The 21,048-nt window shown below is 44.4% G+C and overlaps 1 protein-coding gene across 6 annotated transcripts in view; it reads left to right on the top strand.

Moving 5' to 3' along the window:
- Il31ra (interleukin 31 receptor A) overlaps positions 1 to 21,042 on the top strand; it is a 69,138-nt gene extending 48,096 nt beyond the window's left edge. For 4 of the 6 annotated variants that reach the window (XM_031360384.1, XM_031360387.1, XM_031360385.1 and 1 more), the window contains exons 8-15: positions 2,283 to 2,499; positions 9,413 to 9,598; positions 10,995 to 11,096; positions 12,209 to 12,355; positions 13,928 to 14,068; positions 16,253 to 16,346; positions 17,869 to 17,950; positions 19,184 to 21,042. In XM_031360384.1, the coding sequence (XP_031216244.1) occupies positions 2,283 to 2,499; positions 9,413 to 9,598; positions 10,995 to 11,096; positions 12,209 to 12,355; positions 13,928 to 14,068; positions 16,253 to 16,346; positions 17,869 to 17,950; positions 19,184 to 19,651 (1,437 nt within the window). In that variant the 3' untranslated portion in view covers positions 19,652 to 21,042. The remainder of the gene's footprint in view (positions 1 to 2,282; positions 2,500 to 9,412; positions 9,599 to 10,994; positions 11,097 to 12,208; positions 12,356 to 13,927; positions 14,069 to 16,252; positions 16,347 to 17,868; positions 17,951 to 19,183) is intronic. The other 2 variants (XM_031360388.1, XM_031360389.1) reach the window with 2 other exon arrangements.
- Positions 21,043 to 21,048: the final 6 nt, after the last annotated feature.

The following is a 21,048-nucleotide window of genomic DNA, read 5'->3' as shown; positions in this document are numbered from 1 at the left end:
AATAGGATAGTATGGTGTACAAAGGCAGGAGAGGTTGTCACATGGCCCTTTCTACAGTGAAAGTATGGGCCTAAAGGAAAAAGAGAAGATGGTAGGTGATGCAGGAAGAGGAGAAGGAAGAACTAAGGAAGGAAGGAAGGAAGGAAGAAAGAAAGAAAGAAAGAGAGAGAGAGAGAAAAACAAAAGGGAGAGCAAAGAGGTAAAATGGAAAGGAAAGGAAAGGAAAGGAAAGGAAAGGGAAGGAAAGAAGTCAATTAGAGGAAAACTTAAAAGAAACAGAAGAGAAAAATGGGAAGTTAAAGGGAACAAGATAAGGAGAAGGAAAAGGAGAAGGAGAAGGAGGAGGAGGAGGAAGAGGAGGAGGAGGAGGAGGAGGAGGAGGAGGAGGAGAAGAAGAAGAAGAAGAAGAAGAAGAAGAAGAAGAAGAAGAAGAAGAAGAAGAAGAAGAAGAAGAAGAAGTAGAAGAAGAAGAAGAAGAAGAAGAACAGGAACAGGAACAGGAACAGGAACAGGAACAGGAACAGGAACAGGAACAGGAAGAGGAAGAAGAAGAAGCAGCTGTTGGGACTCAATTGTATGTTTCCAGAGCTATCAAGAAATAATGAATTTGCTTAAGTTTGGCAACTTAACTCCTTCTGAGTGGAGACATCACCCTGGCTTGCTAAGTGACATCCCCAAAGCAATCATCTCAGGGTTGACAGTTTTTTCCTTGGGCCACCCGAGGCATGAACATAGGACAGCATAGCCAGGGACGTTGAGAATATTAATTTTAGACGAGGTGTAGTGTGGAAAGGGATGGCTCTGTGGATGTGTTTTAGGAAGAAAGTGAACAATGATGCTTACCCTTATGTGGTCTAGGCATGAGGCCTACCCTGGCATGGTCTTGCTACTGTGAAAGGAGTCCAGCAGGCCAGCCTGAGAAGTAAGTGACCAGACTTACCCACCTGCCTCCGCCTCTGTGCCTCAGGAGATGATGGTTTTCTGCTTGCTTTATTTTTTGTTTTGTTTTAATTTTGTGTTTGTTTGTTTGTTTGAGACAGCGTTTCTCTGTGTACCCCTGGCTGTCCTGGAACTCACTCTGTAGGTCAGGCTGACCTAGAACTCAGAGATCATCTGCCTTTGCTTCCAGAGTGCTGGGATTAAAGGCATGCACCACCACCCTTCTAGGTTTTCTAAGAATTCAAGTTATTTAAAAAAGCCTGCACTAAAAGACTCTAAAGTGTGATAGTGGTAAAGGATGTGAGATTTTGTGACTAACTTGAAAACCACTGACTCGTACACATTTAAGTACAGAATTTGATAGGTTCAGTGGTAGAGTGCTTGCCTAGTATTGGTAAGGCTGTGGACATGATTTCCAACACTGAAAACTAATAAGTAATAACATCCAGCAATTTTTTTAAAAAAAATGAACTACATGTCAGCAAAAGACAAAAAGGGAGAAATAAGGAATCATCATGAAGACCTCTAGTCTAGACATTAGACAGGTTCTAGCTGGTTTTTATTCCTCAGGCCAGTGAAAGGGAAATTCCTGAACTAGGATGGCACTGGGTCAAGGTGAATGCAAACTCTATCTGACCACACATGCACTCATTCTGTTCCATGTATATTTGTAATGAGTAATAAATATCGAAAAACTTGGAGCCCCCAGAATTCCCAAGAAATACTCAGCATGCTTACTCCTTGACAAAACATCTGGTCAATGTGTCTAAGGTCAAGACTAGAACTAAGAATCTGGGTCAGGGTTTCTGGGGTTTCACTTTGGGCTTCCTGCAAAGAGGGCTAGCAGGGAAACCCTGAGCATTTTCATCTTTTTCAGCTGGGTTACCTTAGCTGGGCATCATGCCCAGGACACAGCAATCTCCCTTTAGAGGGAAACTATAGGAATAAAAGGTAAAGGCACAGCTACCCACCAACCTTTGATGAATTACTGAACTTGGTTTGGGCCCAGAATGAAATGCCTTGACTCTAGATTTTACATCCCTGCGCACATGTGACAGAAGGAAAGACACAGATGGAATTAGAAATGGTTTGCTCACACCAGCTTGGGCTCATGAAACTGCACTTGTATTAAGAACTGATATCAAGTTACCATTTGGCATAGACAATTTCTCCTGGCATTTGAAGGGTTAACACCACCCGCCAGCAAACACTTGTGTTGGAAAGATAATCACCTGCTTGTAGCTTAGCGTCTGATGGCTAACATGACATCTCTCCATTTGTCATTGTCCCTGTGCCTTTCTCTTTCTGGTATCGTCAATAACTTTTGTTTTCTTTGGATACAGAAGGCAAGAGGAGCCCCAGTCTTGGAGAAAACATTTGGCTACAACATACGGTACTTTGCAGAGAACAGCACTAACCTCACAGAGATAAACAACATCACTCTCCAGCAGTATGAACTGCTTCTGATGAACCAGACACACTTTGTGTCCGTGACTTCTTTTAATTCTCTTGGCAAGTCCCAAGAGGCCGTCCTGAGGATCCCAGATGTCCGTGAGGAGAGTAGGTACCTCTTTCTCAGCGTGTAGCCCCATCTGGTTAAAGAGTGGTCTCTGTCCTCAGGGTAGCTGTTCCTCTTTTATCAGATGGAAGAGGGAGGAACAGGGGCTCTCTAGGTTGTGGGGAAACAGAGTCTGCTAAGCAGTTCCTTCCAGACCAGTCACAGTTCCATGGAACAAAGCCTGTGCGAAGAGTTAAAGACCAGTCACACAGCTCAGTCAAAGCCTCGAAGCGCTGCTTGCTGCTTCTGTTGGTTCTGCTCCAAATGGCTGAATGCTGGGTTGAGCCATAAAAAAATAGTCATATTCCAGACCTGTGCTATCAAAATTGCGTCCTCTCCTGAACTCTGCCCTTCTCAGATGTCCCTGTGTCCCAGCTATGGTTTAGTGTTCCTTGTCCTGTTTTCTGTCTTTCCTCCCTCTGTCTGACTGCCCAGCTGGGAAACCCCCTTGTGTGTATACTTGCCAGTAAGTTGCTTGTTAAGATTTTTTTTTTTTTTTTTTTTGGTTTTTGGTTTTTCGAGACAGGGTTTCTCTGCGTAGCCCTGGCTGTCCTAGAGCTCACTCTGTAGACCAGGCTGGCCTCAGACTCAGAAATCCTCCTGCCTCTGCCTCTCAAGTGCTGGGATTAAAGGTGTGCACCACCACCGCCCAGCTTTGTTAAGATTTTTTGAGAAGAGATCCCACTTTGCTGCTGCCCTCTAATTTACAGCCAGTTCAGCTTTAGCATCAGGAGTGATGGTATTGCTGACATCAGCCACCATGCCTGGCATCTACTGAGTTCACACATTGGACATTACTGAACCCAGGCAAAGTGGCAAAGCCTGATTGTCTGTTTTAGAATAAAAAGTCGTCTTGGATTGTGTGTGAATGTTGTGTCATGTGTGTGCGCGTGCGCACGTGTGTGAGCATGTGCACATGTGCTATATCATGTGTGTATGAGTGCTATGTGCTGTGTTTATGTGTGTGTGTTTATGTGCTATATCATATGTATATGTGTGTAAGTGCTATGTCCTGTGTGTATTGTATATGTGTGTGCACTATATCGTGTATGTATGAGTGCTGTCTTATGTGTATGTATGAGTGCTGTGTTGTGTGTGTGTTATGTTGTATTTGTGTGTGTGCTATGTTGTGTGTACATGTTTGAGTGTGAGTACTGTGTCATGTATGTCTTGTGTGTGTATGTACATGTGCTGTGTTTTGTGTGTGTGTGAGATGCTATGTTGTATGTATATGTATGAGTGTGAATGACTGTGCCATGTATGTGTGTGTGTTTGTGTATATGTGTGTGTGCTATGTTGTGTGTACATGTTTGAGTGTGAGTGCTGTGTCATGTATGTCTTGTGTGTGTATGTACATGTGCTGTGTTTTGTGTGTGTGTGTGAGATGCTATGTTGTATGTATATGTATGTGTGTGAATGACTGTGCTATGTATGTGTGTGTGTTTGTGTATATGTGTGTGTCTGTGAGTATCTGTGTCTGTGTGTGTTTCTCTGTGTGTGTTTCTCTGTGTGTGTGTCTCTGTGTGTGTGTCTCTGTATGTCTGTGAGCCCAGAGCTTGGTATTGGATGTTTCCTCTATTGCTTGCCACCTTATTTTTTAGGCTAGGGTCTTTCACTGAATACACAGCTCAACAATTGACTAAACTGCCTGGCAGGAAGCTCACTGGGGCCCTCCTGTCTCCCTCCCGATGCTGTGACTGCAGGCATGTGCCACTGTGCCTGGGGTTTTATGTGGACGCATGGCTCCGCATGCTTGTACAGCAAGCACTTTATCTCCTGAGCCTTGTCCTCAGCCCATTCACCTTTGGGTTTGTGTTTAAAACCTGCAAGCAATAAATGGGACACTGCTGTCATCCTCCAGTTTCTACTTTGTCAATTGAACTTAATTCTCTCTTTCTTCCTCCTCCTCCTTCTCCTCTTCCTCTTCTCCTTCTCCTTCTTCTTCTCTTTTCCTCCTTTTCCTCCCTCCTTCCCCCTCAACTTTTCTCCTCAAAAGAATGCATACCCCATGAAGGCAATACTTATAAAAAAAACAATACTTCTGTTAATTCTTAAGAATTTCATGTCATGCATTTTGAGCATATCATCTTCTCCTAACTCCTCCAAGATCCACCCTCTCCATCCTCACCCCCTTCCTCACCCAAATTAGAGTTTCCTTCTTCTTCTGCCCTCCCCTGATGAGTCTGGTTGTATTGCCCAATGACGCTTGATTGTGGGCCCAGAGGGCAGGGTTTTGTTTGTTTGCCAGGTTTTGTTTCTTTAAAAACAATTATAATTTCTGAGTGTGAAATAACACAGCAGCTGGCACAGACACCAAGGAGCTGCTCTCTCTGACACCTCTATTTGCTTAGCTGGGCCTAGTTCAGGCTTCTGTACAACAGCTCTACACTTTGCTTTCTGTCCTTCTCCCCTTCTCCTCCCTTAAACCTAACCCACTTCTGCCTTTATTTTAGAGTTCTGGGTGGCTCATAATTCTGTGTTTAGAGTCAGTGTCCTTAACATCCTAGTTCCAGGGTCTAAGAGTCTAGTGACATTAAAACAAATGATATGTGATTGGAATAGATATTCTTTGTTAAATAGAGGTACTGCCAAAAATAATTAATCTCAGTTCCCACTATTGCCCTGTAATGGGAAGCAAGAGAGAACAGAGGGTGGAAGTGTAGTCCTTGGAGTCCAGCAGCCCTGGTTCAAATCTTTGCTCTCCCACAAGATACCATTCCCATTGGCCAAGCTATCTAACCCCTTTAAGATGTTTGTTTGTTTGTTTTGTTTTTTGGTTTTTCTAGACAGGGTTTCTCTGTGTAGCCTTGGCTGTCCTGGAACTCACTCTGTAGACCAGGCTGGCCTCGAACTCAGAGATCCACCTGCCTCTGCCTCCCAAGTGCTGGGATTAAAGGTGTTCACCACCACTTCCTGGCTACTATCATTCTTAATAAAGTTACAATTAATTACATTTCTACTAAGTATGGATTGTTAACTGAAAATACTATAAAATATACTTTAATTAAAATTATGCTAAATTCACTTATGACTTTTTTAGATTTGGTATTGAAACTATTATCTATAATGGTCCTAGATAAGGTATGGGCCAGATCTGGCCCAGTGCATTTTTGTTTTAAACTTTTTAAATATTGTCATGCACAAGTTTTCATGTGCTCTATGGCTTCTTTGCACAATAGTTGTGTAATGAATAATTGTGATAGAGACCATGTAGCCTCTAAACACTAAAATGCTACTGTCTAGCTCTTTATAGAGAAAGCTTGCTTAAGATTGTCTTAGAAGAGCTTAGGTCATCCTTTTTCAGTATCAGTGACTACAGATATTTGATACGGTACATATGTATAGCATTATCAGCCGGGTGGTGGTGGTATACGCCTTTAATCCCAGAACTTGGGAGGCAGAGGCAGGCGGATTTCTGAGTTCAAGGCCAGCCTGGTCTACAGAGTGAGTTCCAGGACAGTCAGGGCTACACAGAAAAACCCTGTCTCAAAAAACCAAAAAAAGAAAAAAACAAAACAAAACAAAACAAAAAAGCAACAAAAACAAAGAAAGAAAAAGGAAAAAATAATGTTCATTTAAAAAAAAAGAAAAGCATTATCGGCACATGTTAATGGAGACATAGGAAACATAATGTCCATTATATCTCTGTCTGATCATTCAGTGCTTATCATAATTTATCACAGAAAAGTGAGACTCTACAGAGTTTTGTTTAATAAAGTAAAACCAGGTAAGAAAGAGTTAAAGAATAATAATGTTTGGTGCTTAATTCTCATCAAGTCACTATGATCATCACGTGTCATGCATTAGGCTATGCCAGGCATTGTGACAAGATGGCATGGTTTTTCTCAGCCTTGAAATGACCCATGAGGCAGATTCTATTAGGTCTGTCTTCTACAATGATGAAAAGATCCAGGAAAGTTTTGTGGTTTTTCCAGTACAATTCCAACCCAGATCTGCATGAACTAAACTGGTGTGATGTATTTATCTTGGAATTAGTGTTCATAATGTGTAGCTAGGCTTTTGATTACTTTATTGGGTTCTTATATCTACCACCTTTCCAACCCTTATTCCACCCTAACCCTTTCCAAGTCCCTAACACTAGATCAGAGAGAATGAAGGTTGGGGGAGAAAAGGGGCATAGACCTCTTTAGACTACTTCCTGCTGGTTAGGGGCAGCAAGTACTTTGGGGCAAGTCCAATCTTCGTCGTCAGAATATATTCAATCACCAGCCAGCAATCCAGCAATAGCAAAAGCAGCAGCAGAGGGAGCAGCAGCTGCCACGGGCTCTCTCTGGGCTTTTGAATTTATGACCTCTTGAGTCCTCAGAATTCTAAACACAAACTATCTGCAGCTGGCAAAAATCACACCTCTCCTAGAGCACGAGACAATCACAGTGGCATGGATATTCTGAAACAGTCCCATCTCCCACACCTGGGATTAAAACAAAGGCATAGTCACATAGCATAACTGAGTTTTTTGAGAAACCAAAATTCTCACCACAGTACTGTGACTTGGAATTCTGGTCACAGATGCTGTACAAGCCAAGATGGTTATTTGTGGGTATCACCTTTAAAGTAAAGGATTGGCAGAGATACCTCTTCAGGGTCTCTACTCTTGAACGTCTTGAAATGTATGTGTCTTCAGTCCCAGGCAGGATTAGTCTGATACAGGATGTGAAAAAGCAAAGCCACTTGTATGGTGAGTTGGCCTGAGAGGCAGTGGGGACAGCATCAAGGAGAGAGTGGCTGTCTTCATGACCGTCACAAGGTATTGCTGATGTTCACAGTCAGAACTCTTCCCCACCTCCAGGGCTGATCATGTTTTCTTCTTACTCTTGAGTCTTTTAGGAGCAAGTGCCCAAGGTGTTCTTGATGAAGAATGGTGATTAGTCTTTATTCAATAGGATGATTTAGAAATTTTCTCTTAGCACTTCCTTAATGAGGCCAAGTGTTCCCTCTAGCATGGCTGATTCATAGTTTCTGGACTCCTTTCCAACCTCCTCATGATCTTCTACCCAGCCCCTAGCACATTAGACCCGGCTCTCCTGCTCTTGGGGCTCCAGGATTGGTGAGCTGGAGGCTTATGAGGTTTGGATGTGTGCTCACGCATCTTCAGGGCAGGAGTCCTTGCCAGGTCACTTGCTAAGAAAATGCCTCCAGGAGACCAGAGGAGGACACAGGCCAGACGCTAATTAAGCAAAGGTACTAACTTACTGTTCTAAGGCTACTGCTGTGAACCACCACCAACTCGATGGTTTCAAAGACAGAAACACATTTTCTCGAGATTCTGGAGGTTAGAGGTATGGGAAAACAAGTTGTGGCCTGGACCATGCTCCACCAATCTCTAGAGGAGGATCCTCTTCAACCTTTTCACACTTCTTGTGGCCCTAGTCCCTGTCTTGGGGCAGCTCCAATATTTCCAATTTCTTCCTCTCTACCTCTCCATCCCTGATTGCTTGCTTCTGTTCTTATCTTTCTTTTTCTTTTGTGTGTGGTTTCTATGCACATTAATTTGTACACCTGTATAGAGGCCAGAGGCAGACTTCAGTTGTCTTCTTCAATTGTTCTCCATTTCATTTTTTTTTAAGTAGAAGATGTGTGTGTATATACATGCTTGTGTACATGAATGTCTGTGTGTACATGTGTGCATGCATGCATTCGAGTATGTGTGTGTGCATGTGTGCATATGTACATGCTTGTGTGCATGCATTGTATGCATGTGTATATGCGTGTGTGTGTGTGTGTGTGTGTGTGTGCGCGTGCGTGTATTGAGATGTTCTCTCTATGCCACCCAGCTGTATTGGAATTTCTAAATGCTGGGGCTAAAGGCATGTACCACCACACCCTTCTAGATTTATTTTTCTTATTTTTAATTATGTGTGTGTGTGTGTGTGTGAGAGTGTGTGGGTATGTGTGCATCAGTGTAGTTGTCCATAGAGGCCAGAGGCATTGGATCCCCCTGGAGGTTAAGTTACAGGCACTTGTGAGCATCTATTGTGAGTGCTGGGAACCTAACTCCAGTTTTCTGCAAGAGGCGTGTTCTCTTTACTCTTTACTGAGCCATCTCAGCAGTAAAGAGACAGGTTCAAGGGTCCTCCTGTCTCTGCCTCTCAAGTGCTCTGAACTCAGTCAGCATTTAATGTGGATATTGAGGATCAAAATCAGTTCTTTGTGCTTGTGTCTTAAGCACTTTACTAACTGAGCTATCTTCCCAGCCTTGCCCTCCCCTAATTTCTCTTTCTTATAAGTTACATCGACTACAGGGCCCACTGTCTGCACTACAGCTATGGTAGTCACATTTCCACAGAAGTCATTCTCTGTAGCGCAGGGGGTATCATTTTGGAGAATATTCATCGACACATAACAGCTGTGGGCAGGGGAAGCAGGGAAGAAGCACCAGGAGCCCGGGAAAGAGGAGCCAATGCCCAAGCTCTGTGCTTCTTGCCCTGGCTCTGCCTTTGCCTCTCTTTCATCCTCTCCAACCCAGCGACCTATTCAGGGTGACAAATTACCTGGCTGAGCTTCTGGGAGTAGCAATGGGAATCTCACATGCAGAGCCAGTTTGAGAAAGGAACCCATTAGCTGCAGCTTTCAGGGGATGATAATAGATTTCTTCTCCTGCTTGGAGACTCTGACTTGCAGAGGACTCACAGGCTGCAAGTCCCTCCGGATCCCAGCTCACTAGTGAGATCTGTTTCCGGAATCCCGTCAGTGTAAGAGAGGTTAAAGCAGATTTAAAAGGCATTTAACCATCAGAGATATTCCATAAGGGAAAAGGAGAAGGACGGAAGGGAAGTTTTCAGAGCTACAATGGAGATCTTGAACTTTGACCCTTTGCAGTTTGGCAGTGACGATGCCAGTGGGGCTGGTACATTTGGGTTGATTTGTGAACTAGTCCTTTTCCCCTGTCCTCAGCCTTCCAGTGCATCAAGAGCATGCAGGCCCACATAGCTGAGCCCCTGCTGGTGGTGACCTGGCAGAGCTCCATTGCCGAGGTGGACACTTGGATAGTGGAATGGCTCCCAGAAACTGAGGAGTCGAAGTTCCCTGCCCTTTCCTGGGAATCTGTATCTCAGGACACCAGCTGGACCATCGAGCAAGGTAGCTTGGCTCAGAGCCTGCAGGCTCCCTAGGTGCGGGATTTGGTTTCATTTAGAACAGTTCTCAAGGCTGTGTGGACAGCACTGGAGATTCGTAACTGTCACGGCTCTCAGCACTTCCCAGGCGAAGCTGGCACAGAAAGCCTATTACCAGGTAGGAAGCAAACATAATCTTATCTACTCATGTTATTGGAGACACAGGAAATAATAATGTTCACCAGCTACCCTGCCAGTGCTAATCATAACAGAAAAAAAAAGAAGGCTTTTAAAAGTAGTATGTTAATTGAATCTGCTAATTTCATATGAACATATAATGAATTTTACCCATATCTGACTAACTCCTCCCAGATCTACTCTCCATTTCTCCCCACCCCTCCCAGTTTTCTGTCTCTCCCTTTATTTTTATTTTAACCTACTGAGTGGAATTAGTGCTACCCATATAGACATAGGTTTAGGGCCACCCATTGATAGTTGTTGGTCTACTGGGGGTTGGGGGACACACCCTTAAAGAAAACTGACTCTCCCACCCCTATCACCCATCAACTCTCTATTATAGTGGCTCAGCTAGAGGTAGGTCTCTTTCTCATATGTCCCTCCCACTTCATGCTGGAAAGTTGACTGGTTTGATCTGTGTGGGCAAGCACGGCTGCTGTGAATTCATGAATGCAGTTGTCCTGGCCTGTCCAAAAGAAACACAGTCTTAATACCCACCAGTGGAGACCCCTGATTGTCCTGGATAATGCCAGTGTTTGGGTCCCACTTGTCCTACTTCAGGAACTCCCTTCTATTCCAGTGGCCTGCTTAAGAACTAGCCCCCATCCTTAGTAAGTCCGTTTCCCATATAAAACATAAGCTAAATTTTCCATTAAGTCTCATAATTTCTACTGTTGCCCAGTACTTAATAGCATCTATGTTATGAAGCACACAAGCCCATGTAGTAATATGTATCTATAATCTCAGCCATCTGAAGGAGGCTGAGGCAAGTGGGGGATCTTGATTTTAAGGCTAGCCTGGGCTATATCCTGAGATGTTTGTCTCCCAAAACAAAACAAAAAGCTTTATGAAGGAATGTGGACAGGTAGAGAACTGGAATTCAAGGTACTTGAGTATATGGTGTTGTCAGGAGGGTGAAATTTTATTCAGTATGTCCCCAAGTCACATGATAAAATCATTGATGGAGGAAGGACCTCCTCATACACACACCATTCATGATGGAACTGTAATATCCTTAAAAATTGTCTCAGTTTAGTTCTGGGAGTTAGAATATCTCAGAACAAGAGCAGGCATTAGAGAGAAACTTAAGTCTTAGGTCACTACTCAGTCCTCCGTCTTATCTACTCTGCCATTATGTGTTCTTACGAAGGTCTCTCTCCTCCCCACCCCCATCTCTCCTCAAGATAAATTAAAACCTTTCACATGCTATAATATATCAGTGTATCCAGTGTTGGAACACCAAGTCGGAGAGCCATATTCAATCCAAGCTTATGCCAAAGAAAAAGGTATGTGTGGACCAGCTTTGGGGGAAGGAAACAGGCTCTCACAGGTTCAGATGCAGGGCTGTTCCAAGGCTGACTTCTACCATACCTTAATGCGTTCATCTTCAACTGTGTGTGTCCGACACACTTGGGCCCAGGGCAGAGAGTGACTAAATCTCAAAGGTGTGGATAGAAAGTGTTCAACAAGTCCAGTCGCTTCCCACTTTACAGTGGGGAACTGAAGCTAACAGAGGGGGAACACCTGGCTTAACGTCACAACACAACAGCAACTGAGGCTGTCACCAAAGTTAACATTAATTAAGATCAATTCAAGAAACATACCAAGCTCATCTTACACACATTAAAAATGATTCTCTGGGAGTGCATACATGTGTTTGTGCATGCTGGTCATGGGTGTCTTCATGCACATGTAGGAAGGCTAGAAGTCAAACTTGTCATTTCTCAGAAGCCATTCACCTTGCTTATGTTTTGGGATTGCTCCCTGGAACCTGGGGCTTGCCCATTAGTCTAGCTGCCCATTGGCTGGCCAGCAATCCCCAGAGATCTGCCCATCTCCACCTCTTCAGCTCTGATCTTATCACAGAGGCCACCATGGCCAGCTTTTTACATGACCTTATGTTTTCATGGCAAGTGCCTTCCCCACTAGGCTATCTTGCATCCTCCCAGGTGACTTTTATGAGACAATAAGCAAGGTACATTACTCAGATTTTATCTTTTTGGAAATGAACATCTTCTAGATTCAACACTGGAAAGTGTCTCCTGCCATTTAAAGGTAGGTCAGGGAAGTTAGACTTCAACTGATCATAGCTACACTTTACAGACAGGAATGAAAGCTGGGTGCTAATTGGAACTGGAAACCAAGGGAAACTACATTTTCTTGAGGCTTTGAAATTCCTCATCATCTTATATAAGATGCCTGCCTTAGGGGGAAAAAAGCAATCTCTACAAACAAGTTTACTCCTCAGTCCCCCGTTCAATCTCCTTATTGATTCTTCCAACCCCAGCATTGTGGTTTTTGCCTAAAACAATAGTAGCAATTCTAGGGCAGTGGTTGATCTTCTGGGGTGTGATTCAGCCTTGGTATTTTTTTTCTTAAATTTCTCTGTCCTCTGAAGCACCATTAGAAGGTCCTGAGACCAGGGTGGAGAACATCGGTCTGAAGACAGCCATGATCACATGGAAGGAGATTCCCAAGAGTGCTAGAAATGGATTTATCAGCAATTACACTATATTTTACCAAGCTGAAGGTGGAAAAGAACTCTGTAAGTGTGCACATGGCCAAGCTGAGCAAATTCAGTCCACCCCTCTGCTCCCCCCGCAGATGATGTAAGTAGACCTGACATAGAGGTGGCCCCCAGAGATGTGACCTGCACACTTACCCAAATACTTAGCTTCTTGGAACCTCTCTGAAAATAGAGTGGAGGGCATCACCTCATGATCTGTAAATGCCTGAAGGAGTCCAGAGGAGGACTGGGAGGAGTTGATGTGATCTCTCCTGCTCGGCCACAGAATGGGTGGGTCCCCTCAGACATTCTTTTGGGTGGGTTTTGCCCATTTTAAAGAGTGAATTCATATGCAGGGACAGGCTTTGTTTGATGGTATTTGTCTTAGTGCAGAGCTCTTTAAGCATAAGTTCTACTGCCCATTGCCTGGAGTTTTATTTTTGAGTCCACAGTATCTTCTGACATCCTAAGCTCTGGGCTATGCTTGGATTCCCATTTAGGTTAAGTTTGATTTTGTTATATTATAGTATACATAATGTAAAATTTGGTAGTAAATATTTGAAGGTATATAGTTCAGTGGTCTTAAGAACATTTACTAAATTGTGCAATCACCACCCCTCTTTTTTCCCCCCTCTATGTGGCCATGTGGAAGCTCTGTGTTCTTTTAATCAGTTGCTCCTTGGCCCCTCCTCCCACGGTCTCTGGTAACTACCAGATTCTGTCTATAGATGATTTCACAGAAGCAATCATGGCTGAGGAGGCAGCTCAGAGCCCGCATGTAGCTAGCTAGCATGCACAAGGTTTTGTATTCACTGCAAAATAAAATAGGTTAATCTTATAGCATGTGTTTTCCAAGGGGTATCTCATTCAGAAAACCTTTTCCCCCCAGTCACTAATGATATCAAGCATGCTTTTGTGTAGTTATTGGCCACTTGCATATCTTCTTCAGAGAAATGTCTTTTAACTTCTTCACCCATCTTAACATTAGATTGTCTTTGTGGTTTTGGGGTCATGAGTTCCTTGTAGATCTTGAGTATGAACTCCTTTTTCTAATATGAGTTACAAATATATTTTCTTCAATTTTATAGGCAGTTATTTCAGTCTTGATATTGTCTTTTAATGAACAAAAGCTTCTGAACTTTAATGACGTTCAGTTTTTAGGTAGTTGCTTGTGCTTTTGGGTAATATATATATATATATATATATATATATATATATATATATATATATATTGGTTTTTCGAGACAGGGTTTCTCTGTGTAGCCCTGGCTGTCCTGGTACTCATTCTGTAGACCAGGCTGGCCTCAAACTCAGAAATCTGCCTGCTTCTGACTCCCAAGTTCTGGGATTAAAGGCGTGCACCACCACTGCCCAGTGGGTATCATATTTAAAAAAAAAAAATCCACAATTCAAAGTTGTGGGTTAGTTATTTGGGCTTTTGAAGAGTTTTATACTTTTAGCTCTTGTGTTTGGGTCATTGATCCATCTCATTAGACTTGTTTTAAGCTAAGCTGAGAAGCTAGAATTGCAGGTCAGGGCACCCTGGGTCAATGCTAATGCACATTTTCAGTTTGGCTCGCTGTTCTATTCGGCTTCTATTTTTCCTCTCAGCCAAGACTGTTAACTCCCGTGCCCTGCAGTGTGACCTGGAGTCTCTGACACGAAGGACCTCTTATTCTGTTTGGGTCATGGCCAGTACCAGAGCTGGAGGTACCAACGGAATGAGAATAAACTTCAAGACATTGTCAATCAGTGAGTACTAGCTTCAGGCTTCATCCTGGAGTTTACCTTGGTTGGAAATGCCATTTGTCAGGAGCAAGGAAAGCCAGCAGAGGGCAGCAGAGCGTGAAGCTTCCTGCTCCTGGCTCACTCACCTCCCTGGAAGGTAAGCAATGAAGAGTTACTGAGGAGCTCTAGACGAACAGGTCATTTTGATCCTTCTTGATAGGCAGCCTCAAATAGTCTTAAGATGAAGCAAACAACATCCACTTCAGCCTCAGCCACATCAAAGGCTGTTGCCTGAGCTCACACTCACCAGTTTCTAAAAACTGTCAAGAGTTGTGCAATAGAACCTTGGAAGGAAAAAACTGGTTGATCAAAGGTCACTGACAAGAGACTTAATGTTACCATCTGTGGTGGGCTTTTGTTTCGTTTTGTTTGTTTGCAAAAAAGATGTGGTATTCAACTTCTCAGCTTTTACACTGAAAACATGAAAAGCAAGACACAGGCTGAGGTAGGAAGGCCTAAAGTATAAGGCTATTTCAGCCTGCGTAGCGAGTTCAGGCCATACAAAAAGACCCTATCTGGAAAATTAAATAAGTGATACATAAATAAATATAGAATTAAGTGGCTAACCTCCCTCCACTTTGCCCTAATCATTCTATTTGATCATCTATTTTATCTGAAGTACTCCTAACGCTATTCTCATACTTAGGATTCTCAAGGAGAACAGAACTGATATGGTTTAAATGATTGGAAGCTAGGTTTCCCAGCAGTCGCCTTCACCATGCGCTGAAGCAGAGACCCCAGCAGTTGCTCCATCAGAGAACTCTGAATCTTTAGAACAAAAGGAAGGGTTAACAATGCTAAGGATGGAGGCCTGGAAGCTCTCCGCAGAGTTGCTAGAGTGAATCTGGGTCCAAAGGCTGGCAAAACTGGAGTCGGAAATCTGTGGGTAATGGCCACAGCAATCAGTGTTCACACTCAGGACAAAAGCAAATGACCCTCCTTCTCTTTCTCGACATTTAGCCCATCTGGCGGTGGTACTGCCAGCCTATCAGATGGTACTGTCAGTCAATCACATGGTACTGTCAGCCAGTCACATGGTACTGCCAGCCTATCACATGGTACTGCCAGCCTACCAGAGGGTACTGCCAGCCTATCAGAGGGTATTGCCAGCCTATCAGAGGGTACTGCCAGCCTATCAGAGGGTACTGTCAGCCTATCAGAGGGTACTGTCAGCCTATCAGAGGGTACTGCCAGCCTATCAGAGGGTACTGTCAGCCTATCAGAGGGTACTGTCAGCCTATCAGATGGTACTGCCAGCCTATCAGAGGGTACTGCCAGCTTATCAGAGGGTACTGCCAGCCTATCAGAGGGTACTGTCAGCCTATCAGAGGGTACTGTCAGCCTATCAGAGGGTACTGCCAGCCTATCAGAGGGTACTGCCAGCCTATCAGATGGTACTGCCAGCCTATCAGAGGGTACTGCCAGCCTATCAGATGGTACTGCCAGCCTATCAGATGGTACTGCCAGCCTATCAGAGGGTACTGCCAGCCTATCAGAAGGTACTGCCTACATTCATGGTGGACCCTCCCCTAAGTATTCTCCCATGTCAGTCCTTTGGACTCACCCTCACAGACATACAATAGCATGTATTTACCATTCTGTAGGTATCTCTTAGTCCTGGCAAATTCAAGTCAAAGATTACCTGTCAAAGTTTATTGTGTGAGTTTTTCTACCCCAGGATATATGGACCATGTGAGTAAGGATCGGATTTTTTTTTTTTTTTTTTGCTTATTTATTTGTTTTATTTCTCAGAATAATGGCTGGCTAATAGTTATGCTAGTAAGTACTGACTAGATAAATGAAGTTGGAAGATGACCCTGGCAAACCCAACATCTATCAATAATATGTAATAACGTAACATTTGGAGATGTCAATGAAATCCATTATTCTGTATATGTAAAATATAATAACACAAAACAAAATATATCAATATCTATCATGGTATATAGGAAAAAGACACTAGATGGGGAGCCAAAATCCCAGTGGTTTCAATAGAAGTATATTAGATTTAAATAGGAAATAAAGGAGAAATGTTGCTAAAGAAAAAAAGAAAAAGAAAAGCTAAAAAGAAAAAGCTAATGTTTGATTCTTGTCAAAGAGTCGGGGAACTTTACTGACAACTGGTATTTTGTTCTCTTTGTCACAAAGGTGTGTTTGAAATTGTCCTTCTAACATCTCTAGTTGGAGGAGGCCTTCTTCTACTTAGCATCAAAACAGTGATTTTTGGCCTCAGAAAGCCAAAGTGAGTTCATAACTGACAGTGAATGTCTTAAAAACTGGCCGCAGAAAGCAGTGGGTGCCATCATGCTCGTGGTATGAGAGGGAACTCCGCCCCAGGGGAAGTCTGCTCAGTCATTAATTTGGTCCATATGTGTGGGAATGATTAAAGGCCATACCCTCAGACTCATGAGGATTCCCACAAAAAAGAAGACATATTTTTGCTGGTCTGTACACCAAGTCTAAATTCTTCTGAGGCCAAGGGAGCACTACCTGCCCCTTAGGCTCCATCTGCCAATGTCTGTCATGTGAGGCTGGAGCAGAAAGGAGACAGCCCTGGGTGTTAGCCAACTGGATGAGAGCGTAGTCTGTTCTTTGCGATATAAAGTTGGAGGGCTGACCACAGGCACGTTTGTCCTGCCTGCTCTTGCCAGTGTAGGGAAAGATGTTCGTCTTCAGCATCTTGTATTTCTCCCTGCAGTGAGCCTTAGGCTGCCTCAGTGCCCCCTTGGTAGGGTGCTCTACACTGGCCCTTGTGAGCCTTCTCTGCCCAGCAGCTGGGCCTCATTTGTGACTGATGTCAACCTCAATCACGATCAATACACTGCAGCCAAGTCACAGCACAAATTTTTGTACATCGTATTCTTCAGTAATCATCTTCAATCTAGACACGTCAGAACTGGATCCTGCTCCGAGAGTTTTGACTCAGAGTTCTGGGATAAAGACTAGGAATGTGTATTTTGATTAGTGGGCGGTGCTGGTGCTGAAGTTGGGAACATACTTTGGGAACACTATACAGAAGTGTGGGTAGTTACTACATCAACTGCTCCTGAGAATACATTTGTCAAAGTGGCCGTAGTGCAATTTCCAACATCAGGACCAGGGAAGAGATACAGGAGGTAGGGGTGGGGGAATAGAGAAAGGGAGGTAAGGATATAATGATGTGGGGCAAGCATCTCTTTTTGGGTTGTCCCATAGACAACTGCTTCCTGTCTCCTGTCAGTCAGGAGTGTGAATACTTACTCTTATTGAACAGAAAGCTGGGCAGTTGACTTCTGTCTTGGTTATTTTCTATTGCTGTGGTAAGGCATCATAATCAAGGCAACTTATAAAGCTTTTATTTGAGGTTTACAGTTTCAGAGGGTTAGAGTCCATCCATGACCATTATGGTAGGGAGCATGGCAGCGAAAAGGCTGGCTTGGCTCAGGAACAGTAGCTAAGAGCTCATGCTTTGAGATACAGCCTATGAGACAGAGAGAGCTAACTGGGAATGGGTGGGCTTTTGAAACCTCCAAGCCTGCCCCCAGTGACACATCTCCTCCTACAAGGCCACACCTCCTAATCCTTCCTAAACAGTCCTACCAACTGGGAACTAAGAATTCAAACATGTGAGCTTATAGGGGCCATTCTCATTCAAACCAACCAGATCTATCTTGAGTAGGGAGTCATATGGCTGCCTTTAGTAAACCTTGCCCTTAGGTCAGCCACATATGCATGGACCATGTCCTGAACTTACCCCCTCTCTTAAAAATCTCATCTTCTAACAGCCGGTTGACTCGTCTGTGTTGTCCTGACGTTCCCAACCCTGCTGAAAGCAGTTTAGCCACATGGCTCAGAGATGACTTCAAGGTACACATTACTGGGTTTTGTCCAGGAAATTGTGCAGAATGGCTGGGGGAGACAGACCAGGTGGATGGGAATGGGAGAGGCTTTCCCCAAGGTTCACAGAGAAAGAACTGAAAGTTTGAAACACCCAGGGAACAGCTGCATGGGCAGATGAAATCAACCTTCCTACTGTCACCTCCAGACTAGCACTCTGGACTGGAAGAAAGGCCCTCACCAGGGCCTGAGGTATCCCCCCCCCCAAAGTGATCCTATAAGGATTCCACGGAGGAAGAATTGTTTGACAGATTGGCTTTCTGATGGGGAGCACGAGGGCCTGATTACCACCTCTGATGTCATTTACAAAGCAACCAAGAGCAAATTAATCTGGGAGATGCTCAGAGACACAACAGTACTAGGGGGAAATGGCAAACCAAAGCTTTGAGTTATATCTCTCCAGGGGCAGGTATTATTGTTTAACTAGCAGTAGGATTTCCTGGTGTATTTTTTTTTCAAGTAGAAATGCTCTATTTAAGGATATTTTTAAATAGGCAACTTGAAAAATGTCTAACTTATGACTTCTCCCTTAAGTGGAAAACAGCCCAGGATAATGTAGCTCTGAGATCCTTAGTATTAAAAGTCCTTCCCTAGGTTAGCCTCAATGCAAGAATGTAAAACAATATTTTTCTTCAACTTAGAATTTTTTTAAAAAAATACATGGACATTTTTGTAATAATGAGCTCTGGTTTTGCTCCTTCCTTTTCTTGGCTTCTGTTATATTGGCCTTTTTGCTCTCCTATTTATTAAATTGAAGAGACATGCTTTGCATGGTCTGCAGGACAGTCCTCTATAGCATGTACTGTTTAATTGCAAACTGTACCGCAGGCACTTGGCCAGGTCGGCAGGAGACAAAGATGACAGAGACCCTGCCCTGTTGTGAGGCCGCCTTAGATTTTCTCTGGTGTCTTTTGCCTTTATGGCTTTTCCCTAAGGCTTCTCATTTCACCTGGAGTTTTGTAACTATGGTCTGGAAAATAGCCTTGAGTTCTCTAAAAGGATTGTGAGCCATTGGATGCTGTTCTTCAGGAAGTGAAGCGCCGTTGCCAAGCTCCTGAGGAAGTAGCTGGTCACTGTTCAGACCAGGGAGGGATGCAGGCGCTAGGTGAGGGGCAGAGCTTCTGGGTCCCAAATCTAATGATTCGGCTCAGTCATTTACACTCCTTACATGACCCCTGGGGTGTTCCCTTTTCTCTTTTGTAGAAGTCAAATATGAAGGAGACTGAAAACTCTGGGAACACAGAAGACAGGGTCCTAAAACCATGTCCTGTCCCCGCAGACCTCACTGACAAGCTGGTAGTGAACTTTGAGAATTTTCTGGAAGTAGTTTCGACAGCGGAGTCTGGAAAGGGTCAGGAGAGCATTTTGGGAGGAGAAGCGAATGAGTATGTGACCTCCCCGTCTAGGCCTTTCTGTCCCCCAGGAAAATGTTTTAAGGAGCCCTCAGTTTTAACCGAGGTTGCTTCTGAAGACTCCTATAGCCAGTGTTCGGGAATGGCAGAGGAAGCATACTCAGAATTTGACAGGCAACCTTCGTCTTCCTTTCAGAGACCAGGACTAGAGCCGCCTTGTGAAGAGCAAGCTCAGAATCCATATTTGAAAAACTCAGTGACGACCAGGGAATTTCTTGTGCATGAAAATATTCCAGAGCACAGCCAGGGAGAAATCTAAGTGCTGGTATGGCATGAAATCCCCAGAGACTGAATGGATCTCATCCTTAGCGAAGACACCGAGACTTCCGGAAACCTCTGTTGACCCCTCCCTGTTCAGTTGGCTGCTGAGCTGCCTGGAAATTGGTGCCGCAGATGTCGACTTATGCGGGGAAGAATGGGATGTTTTACAGGGAAAGGAAGTTGCTTTCTTCTGTGTGCTCTCACAGAGGCCCCTTGAAATGATGGCCGCAAGAGAAGGGCCAAGCTTCGGAGCTTAAAGGGTGCCACCCCACCCCACCCCCAGACGGACATGTCAGATCTTATCCCCAGGAACCAAGTTGTCCTGGCCATTGCTGAAACTACCCTCAGGGGGTCCAGGACAGCTGTTTTGTTGGCACTTGACTTTGGCAGGAACCTGATCTCTACTCTTCCTCTCCCTGTCTCTGAATGCTTTCTCTCCTTCATTCGGAGGAGTAGAGTGGATTCCTAACTGTATGTCCGGCTCCTCGGTCCTTGCTTGGTCTCAGAGTCTTCAACAATGCCTCTTCTGGGACTCTTCATCACCAACTTACATTTATTTTTGCAACGCTGGGGATTGAACCCAGGGACTTGTTTATGCTAGGCAAGTGTTCCCATCCTACTCACCCCAACTTTTTTATACATTGACTGGTGGTAAGTCAAGAAATTCCCGAAACCTCCAGTAAGACACTGGTATGGACTGTGGGCTAGGGAACAGGTCAGCCTGCTTTGTAGGCCATTTCCTCTGTCTTGTGCTATACCTGGTAGGAGAAAACACCAAACAAGGTGTTCAGTGGCTTTTGTTCAGAGGCACTGACCCTCACACTGGCTTGGAGCCCAGGAGTGCTTAACCGTGCAGACCCTAGAAGGGCCTCTTCCCCGCCACTCTGAGCAAGGCCTGGTAAGATGCTGCACTTAGCAACGTCCTTGCTCCCTTCTGAGGACGTCTACCCCTTTGCTACAGCCAAGCACAGATCTTGGGACAAGAAGGAACCTTTGGCCAGAAGTGCCAATTGCAGGATTTATTTGCTTAGGCTTGGGGAACTGTGTGGCTGCACACAGGGGGGCCACCCTCTGGTCCCTTTGTCTTGCTCTCAAGCCCTGGAAGTGACTTTAAAAAACCAAACCAAAGAAAACAAAACACCTGGGTAACTTGATCCCAGAGCCTACTGCTCCTCTGAGCTCTCCCAGGAATCTCTAACTGGGGAGGCTCTGGCCCAGCTTTCTGTCTTGACCTGGGGCGAGGCATCCAAGGACATTCTCACACCTGGGGGAGTCTCAGATCCCAGGGAGGTTAGAGGAGCTGGCAGAGCCTCAAAAGACATGGTGAGGCTTTGGAATCTAAAGTCCTTGAACAGTGTGGGCAGGGAGAGAACACACACACACACACACACACAC

Source organism: Mastomys coucha, unplaced genomic scaffold (genome assembly GCF_008632895.1).
Source record: "Mastomys coucha isolate ucsf_1 unplaced genomic scaffold, UCSF_Mcou_1 pScaffold8, whole genome shotgun sequence".
Taxonomy (NCBI): Eukaryota; Metazoa; Chordata; class Mammalia; order Rodentia; family Muridae; genus Mastomys; species Mastomys coucha.
This window is presented reverse-complemented; position numbering and strand designations above follow the sequence as displayed.